At 32.6% G+C, this 7,959-nt stretch overlaps 1 protein-coding gene and 1 pseudogene across 5 annotated transcripts in view; both read left to right on the top strand.

Annotated features, from left to right (window-relative positions):
- Nucleotides 1-7,959, top strand: part of CD55 (CD55 molecule (Cromer blood group)) — a 23,875-nt gene that overhangs the window by 13,563 nt on the left and 2,353 nt on the right. For 2 of the 5 annotated variants that reach the window (XM_025044274.1, XM_025044273.1), the window contains exons 6-8: nucleotides 1,559-2,302; nucleotides 3,823-3,843; nucleotides 5,925-5,997. In XM_025044274.1, the coding sequence (XP_024900042.1) occupies nucleotides 1,559-2,302; nucleotides 3,823-3,843; nucleotides 5,925-5,997 (838 nt within the window). Of the gene's footprint in view, nucleotides 1-1,558; nucleotides 2,303-3,822; nucleotides 4,844-5,924; nucleotides 5,998-7,959 lie in introns of those variants that run through there. The other 3 variants (XR_003045265.1, XM_025044275.1, XM_025044272.1) reach the window with 2 other exon arrangements.
- On the top strand, nucleotides 2,733-2,852 carry LOC112476968 (annotated as a pseudogene).

The raw sequence follows: 7,959 nt of genomic DNA, 5'->3' as shown, positions 1-7,959 counted from the left end.
AAATCTATGCACTTAAAAAAATAGCTTCAATCTATATGTAGCAAAAATGGCAGAAAGAAAAATAGACAAATCCACAATTATAGTTCTAGAATTCCACATACCATTTCAATAGCTAACAGAACAAGCAAACAAAAAAACAGTAAGAGTATAGAAGATATGTACAACAATTAACTTAAAAAATTGACAGGAGCATCAAGCCCTATAAAGATACATAGCAAAATATTTTCAAATGTACATTGAACTTTGATCATATGTTGGGATCTAAATCACAATACATTTCAGAAGATTGAATAATTCAGAGCATGCTTTCTGATGACAGTGGAATTAAACTAGGCACCAATTAAGAAAAAGATAACTAGAAAAGTAACTTCCAGGAGATTTAAACTATATAGCATACCATCCTTTGGATCAAAAATGAGAACTAACTTAGTAGAACAAAGAATAAATTTTATATACGATGACGTTAGGTGAAAAGTCTATATAAAACTACATTTACGTTAATAACAATATATGTAATTTTTTGAGTGCCTGCTAAGTGCTGTGTGACTTGCAGTGTTTTACTTGAGTTATCTCTTATAGCATCCCGTGAGGTCAGTAAAGAAAACAAGTGACATGACATCTGAGCACCTAGAGCAGAATGCTGATGGTGCTGGCAGAAGTACTGGATGATGTAACATGTTTCTTCAGAGACAGACGCTATGTGAAATAACTTCCCTAAATTATTTCCCTTCTTCCTTACAGTAATGTTATAAAATCTATTTTTATGCTTATTTTACAGGTGAGAAAGCTAAAGTTTAAAGGGATTACAGAACTTAGTCTAGTATGTGGTGAAATAGGCTTACTGCTTCAAGAGGAAGTTTGTATAAGCAACCCAGGGTCAAGCAGTCACTGAAAACCTAAATTTCACTCTGTCGTTATTGTGATTCCAGAATAGGATCTTAACTGAAATTGTGCTTCCGATATTTGTTAGCGGACTTAAAATCCAAAGGGGAACTAAAGTAATGTATGTAGAGTTGCTAAACAGCACAAGAGGAGAAAAAGAGAGTTATTTTATTCCAATTGACTTTATTACTTTGAAAAAGTAAAACAAAACAAGTTCCCAAGGTCACTAACATGTCCTGAAAGCTCTGGAAAAAATAACTGCATTGCGATTATTATCTCTGTTAGTCTGGTAGTTGCATCCTGCTGGTCTTTGGTCTCAGCGTGTGAAAGGAAGACAATTTAAGAGAGAAAATATCTGTATTTGAGGTGTGTCATAGAATGAGATCACTGTGGACTCTGAGTTTTGTTTTCTTTCTTCACACAGAAAACAGTTGAAGTACTTCAGTACAACTTTGGTGTACTTAGTTTTCTGTAGGTATAATTTATATTGAAGCAAAATCAATGTAACTTTTCAGTTTCTTTTAAAATACACAATAAGATTTGGTTTCCTAAATGTATATTTAGGTGTTTTGGGGGCAGAAAAAGAAGAGTCATCAAATTAATAATTGGTTCCTAAATCTTAACGTGGATAGCATTATTTAGCTAATTTTTTTAAAACCTTTTTTCTCCTCCACAGAAAGTACTCAAATTGTAGATGTCACACAAACTCCTCAGAAACCCACCACAGCAAATATTCCAGCTACAGAACTCCCATCAGCTCCTCAGAGACCCACCACAGTAAAAGCTCCAGGTACAAAGACAACACCAACTCCTCAGAAACCCACCACAGCAAATATTCCAGCTACAGAACTCCCATCAGCTCCTCAGAGACCCACCACAGTAAAAGCTCCAGGTACAAAGACAACACCAACTCCTCAGAAACCCACCACAGCAAATATTCCAGCTACAGAACTCCCACTAACTCCTCAGAAACTCACCACAGTAAAAGCTCCAGCTACAAAGGCTACACTAACTCTTCAGAAACCCACCACAGCAAATATTCCAGCTACAGAAACCATATCGACTCCTAAAAAACCCACTACAATAAACTCTTCAGCTTCAAAGGCCCCACTAATTCCTCAGAAACCAATCACAACAAATGATTCAACCACAACAGCCAAAATATCCCCTGTATCAGATGCTCTATCTACAGAGAGCTTACCAGCAGCCCAGAATCCCATCATGGCAAATACTTTTGCTACACAAGCCAAAGTAAAACAAAAATTTACAGCTGACCATGCCCTTGTGACTAAGGGTCTCCATACGACACAAATATTGCCCTCTGCTCATATTACAGCAACACAGAGTCAAGCTGTTCCACAGGAAACCACACCTTTTCAGACAAGAAGTACATCGAAAAGCAAAGAAACCCTTCTTGTAGGTGAGTTGACACTGTTCAGATTCCTGAGCTTGGATCTCACGTGCTATGGTGGAAATTTCAACTTGACCAGATTCGCAGAATTGAATAGGCTGTGCATAATATTGTTTTGTATATTTTTTTATAATTTACAGTATGTCATATTTTCATTATCTGACTTGGCTTTTTGCACTCATCATTGGTTTTGTGTCTTACGTTGCTACATTTAAATTTAGTTCATTAATTTTAACATTTGTATATGGTTACTGACTTCATAAATTTTTATGACATCTTTTGGCCAAAAAGTTTTAAGTTGAATATACCCAGTTTTTTTCATAAGGCAGGGGAAGGAGAAATGTTTCACTTTATATAAATGTGTTATAGAGCTAACTTTGTTGAAATATTTTTTTTGCAAAAAATACAAGATAATTTAACAAGTTTAAATTAAACTTGAGTCTACAGCCATGCCACCCTGAACACACCCGATCCCGTCTGATCTCTGAAGCTAAGCAGGGGCAGGCCTGGTTAGTATTTGGGTGGGAGATCACCCTAGGAAGACTGGGTGCTGTAGGCGTAAAAAATAAAGAAATAAATAATAAAAATAAAAATAAATTAAACTTGAATCAATTGTTAAAACAAAAATACGGCCAATGTTTGGTATCAAATTTCTTATGTGCAATTAATTTATTCTTTAACTATCATACCATTTCTTGATCTTATTGAAAAAAAAAAACAATAGTGATCACTTACTGAATATGTGCTGTAGTGGCATGTACCATACACCTGCCATTTGTTGTCACCAGTCCTTACAAGAGACTTGCAAAATAAATACTTTTAGTTTCATTTTATAGAAGATAAATTAGAATTTAGAGATTAACTGGTATGACTCATATACAATGCATAGTTAATAGGAAGAAAATTAGGGCTTAAATACGTATTTGCTGGCTTCAAATTCTATGCTTTTTCTGCTATGCAATATTGCCTGTTCTCAATGGTACTTTGAGTAAATTAGTTCACCACTTAAAGGAGCAATGTACTTATTATTAAAAATGTACTTATCTGAAAGTAAAGCTAAAGCTACGTTTTCTCTGCTTCATTCATAGTTATTGAAAGATATAAATAATAAGGTGATATAGTAATTTAAGTTTTGATAGAGTCTGCTGAGAGAGACTTCAGTTTCTGATAGTTTCTTGTTCATAGGATTGGATAAGCAGTTACTCTTTAAGCTTTTGAATTTGTTACTTGCCATTGTCATATAACCAAATTTACACAGTGTTTGTTCTGTATTCACTAACTCTTTCTTGTATTTTTGTTTATATAATGTTTACTGTGTTGAATAGATAAAGGCCTTGGTGTGTATGTTCATAATGTAAAATTGTTTTCATAAATTATAATTATTTCTTTGAGTTATGAAAATCTGAGTTTTGAACTTTCAGATACTATATATACACATATATGTATATATATATATTAAACTGCTGGCAAATCAATGACTTTTAAAACTTTTTATTTTTGTAATTCTTTTTTCTTTTCTTCTTCTTTAGGGGCCAGCACCATTGTATCTGGTAAGTTTGGCTCTCCAGCAGTTAAAAGAAATTGTCATCACTGTCGGATAAATAGTCAATGTTTCTGCAAGAGAACATTGCTTTCTATGTATTGTAGGGATCCTATTAAAATACAATGTTGTAGGAATCCTATCGAAATATGGTATTGTAGGAATCCTATTAAAATATGGTGTTTATGGGTGACAAAAGAAAAATCCAGGTAAACGCATTTTATTGATGTCTTATAAACACCATTTAGGTACTCGGTATGTTCCTATTTCCAATCATGTCTTGTTCCAAGCTAATTTTAGGAAAACTTCAAATCATTGGGCCAATCAATCAAATATTATTGAGAACCTGTTGTCTCAATATATCATTCTAGGGGCTAAAGAACCATGAGAAGGAGACAGTTATTAACATAATTTCTACAAATATTTTGTAATTAATTATAAACTACTTCTTGATCATGTCTAGTTTCTGTCTTACTCTAAATAAAACATTTCTATTTTTGATTATATCCTCTTCCTTGTCCATTCCCTGTCAGTGATTTAAAGCAAAGTTATCTTTAAAAAATATTTCACTGCTATAGGTATGAGGCCAAAAACATATCCATTTTGCAATTTCTCATTTGGCACAGTCCCTTTTTTTTGTCCATAAATATATTATTTGATATTATGCATTAACAAGATTAATAAACTTCTGAAGAAGATGGTAAGAAAAGTGTTTGTTAAGAAGCAATACAGTGAATTTCCTTATTGATAAGTAATGTTCGATAGAAAATACACTTTTAAAAAATGTATATCTTTAAGTTATGACCTTATAATCTCATGCATGAATGAGTTAGCCAAGGGACTATAATGCTGAAAGCAGGTATTTTGATTATTTTTATTTGTTATTATAATTCTTTTATATTTTGAATAATCCTCTCCTAAGCTAAAAGATTCATATTGAAAGATTCAAACAGTTGGAATTCAATTTAATTATGTACTTTAAATAGGAATAAATGTATTTTAAATGAAAATCTCATGATTTAATGACTTAATATTGACAACAGTTATGAGTTTAATTGATGAGCTTTTTCTCACCTGCTTGGTGGTATTTAATGAAGTTTGAAGTGCTTATTATTTTTCTCTGAAATTCTTGAAATATATACTAAGTAATTTCCCTGAAACCTGTCCTTAGGGTTAGTTGTAATTTTAACTTGTGCTCAAAAATAAAGAGGAGCTTCTTTCCTCTTCAATCAGATATATGGCAATATTTTTCTTTGTGATCCTATACTTGTAAAATATAAACCTGAAAATGATCTTCATTTCTTAAATTTATTATGTGAATTAGGTCACTTTTCTTACTTTAAAGATAAGCAAAATCTAGTGCAAAGAAATTGCTTTTATTATAGTGCCATGTAAGTGAATAATACATATAATATTACAACTTTGGAAGTATTTAGCTGAGAGGACTGTGATTTTGCAAGATTTATAACTTGCCAAAGGTCACACAGCTATCAGGTGCTTAAACAGAGGCAGATGACAAGTTTCTCCAGCACTAGGTACTTGAAAGGCTAGAAAAATTCTTTTCCTAGTGGCAGGACAAGAAACTGCACAACTCAAATTTGACTCTTTAGAAGTATTGCTTTTTCCCCACCATTGCTAAAATCCTGTATTGTGACATTCAAAAGTCCCGTACGAAGATTAATAGGTCAATTGAAGGAATATTAAAGAAAAAGTTAGAGAATACTCTGAAATATCTAACATACCTTTTCTGTATCCTTTAAGTATCATATGCTTATTTACTCATGCTTTATATCTACCTGAATATGGTATATATTACAGAATAGCCCAAATTAAAGTGTACTTTCAAGAGTCCTGAATCATCAGTGGCGATTTGAAATGTGTACGATGCTGATAAAGGGTCTTCGCTGTGTATTATTACCTGTCTATGCCCTCAAACTTATAACATAAGGAAGCCGTACACAAAATATAATTTTCGTCTTCTACATTTTCTTTAACTTGCTTCATAACCAGTATATCACTGTGAAATTACACGATAGTTGTAATTGCTCATTTTTCTATTAACTATGTTACCAATTTCTTTTCCCCCTCAAGGACTTGTTGCTGTTACTATAATAATTGGTTCCCTAATTCTAGTCAAAGTTTTCTGGGACTATGGAAAATCTGGGTGAGCAGAAATTCTGATGATTTAAAAACATTTATTCTGAGCTTCTTTCCAATAAAACTTGATACTATATCATGAGAAGATAACTCTCTTAGCTTAATTGTATTTTTTGACATGCTATCTCTTTATTCCTTTTGTCTGTAATTACTAGCCTGTATAACCCAACTTTGTGTGTTTTTTAATTTCTCAATACATTTAAGGACATTAATAATATTTCAAAGGAAAGTAATTTCAAAGCCAAAGTCTCACTTGGTAAACAATTAATCAACTCACCTTTGTCCTTAGTACAGTTCATGGTAGCATGAGTGTTGTACAGGAGCAAAGAAATCTAGGAAAAGCCAACTTCTAACCTATTGTTAAATTGCCTGTGACTAGGTCTTGTTCTGAGTTGTGTTTATTAATGCATGCCAATCTAGCCAAAACAGACCAGTGGTTAAGAGAGCAGGTTCTTTAACCTGACTGCTTGCTTCGATCCTGTGTCTATCTTTTGGTGCTATGTGATTGTGAGCAACTTAACCTTTCTATACCTCAAATTTCTCATTTGTAGAATGAGAGAACCTACCTCATGGGATTGCTACTTGTAAAGAGGTTAGAACATTGCTTGGTATGTGGCAAGCCCTCAGATGGTAAAATAGTAACACATAGGAAAACAAATCAGTATTATTTGAAAGATCTGATCTGTGTCAAATATATATATATTAAGTATAATGTCACGGTTGGCTCTGACATTATACTTAATATAATATTCTGTAGACAAATAGGATTATTTAAATTGACCCATTTCTGTTATCTTATAGATTTTACTGTTTAGAAAACTTTAATTGTGGAGTTTATATAAACATGAGTTATTTCTCAACTGCCTTAATGCCTATATTTTTATTAATTAAGAACAACTGTATTTTAATGCTGTTACTAAATTTCCTGTTTTAATTCTTTGAGTAATGTGAGTTATCTATTTTTTGTCCTAAGTAACTCTTTTCTTAAATTAACAATATTATTTAAGACTGTTATAAGCTAAAGTATGTGAATGTTCTTTAAGTCACTAAAGATTTAGTCTTTTAGTAAAAATATTTGACCATTAGGTCCTGGGTTATTTGTTTGTTTGTTTAAAATAGTTTTTACAGATACTTGTTTACTGCCAATAAAGTAGTCTAGAGGAGATCATAGTAAATGTAGTAAAATATAACTATCTCTTCAGATTTTTCAGAAACTTTTTGAGAATGTGGTTTAGAGCCCAGCAAAATTGAACAGCATCCTAAGTCATATAAAATGAATTGGTACAGGTACCTCAAAAAATTACTCTGGCAAAAAGTAAACTACCCATTTTATGTACTTCCTTGCATTTGTTCCAGCCCTCATTTTGGATTAGAGCATTCATTATCAATTTGCCTTCCAAGGCCATTGCCGTGGGGCTCTATAGGTGAGAGGGGAAAGAAAGTGATGAGTTTATAGAATGCTCTAGCTCTTGGTCATACATTGGTAAAATAATTCGCCATGATATTTTTAATAGGATGGAAAGGGCTGAAACATAGAAGGAAAAAATATTTGTTTAGAATTTTAATGGGGTTTTGCAGTAAACCTAATTCTCCTATTTCTGAATAAGAGGAAATTCACGCAAACCCCTAAGAAAGAATTTGCCTTTTTCATGTGCACTTTAAAAACACTCTACTTTCTTTCTTGGGAAGAATAAGCTGTTGAGGGGAGGAGCTAACTTTATACATTCCAAACATAGAAGGAAAAAATATTTGTTTAGAATTTTAATGGGGTTTTGCAGTAAACCTAATTCTCCTATTTCTGAATAAGAGGAAATTCACGCAAACCCCTAAGAAAGAATTTGCCTTTTTCATGTGCACTTTAAAAACACTCTACTTTCTTTCTTGGGAAGAATAAGCTGTTGAGGGGAGGAGCTAACTTTATACATTCCTGGTTATTCTGATTTCATACTGATTTAATTAAAATTGATCT

This window comes from Pteropus alecto, unplaced genomic scaffold, assembly GCF_000325575.1.
Source record: "Pteropus alecto unplaced genomic scaffold, ASM32557v1 scaffold603, whole genome shotgun sequence".
Taxonomy (NCBI): domain Eukaryota; kingdom Metazoa; phylum Chordata; class Mammalia; order Chiroptera; family Pteropodidae; genus Pteropus; species Pteropus alecto.
The sequence above is the reverse complement of the archived record's forward strand: the minus strand, read 5'-3'. Positions and strand labels throughout refer to the sequence as shown.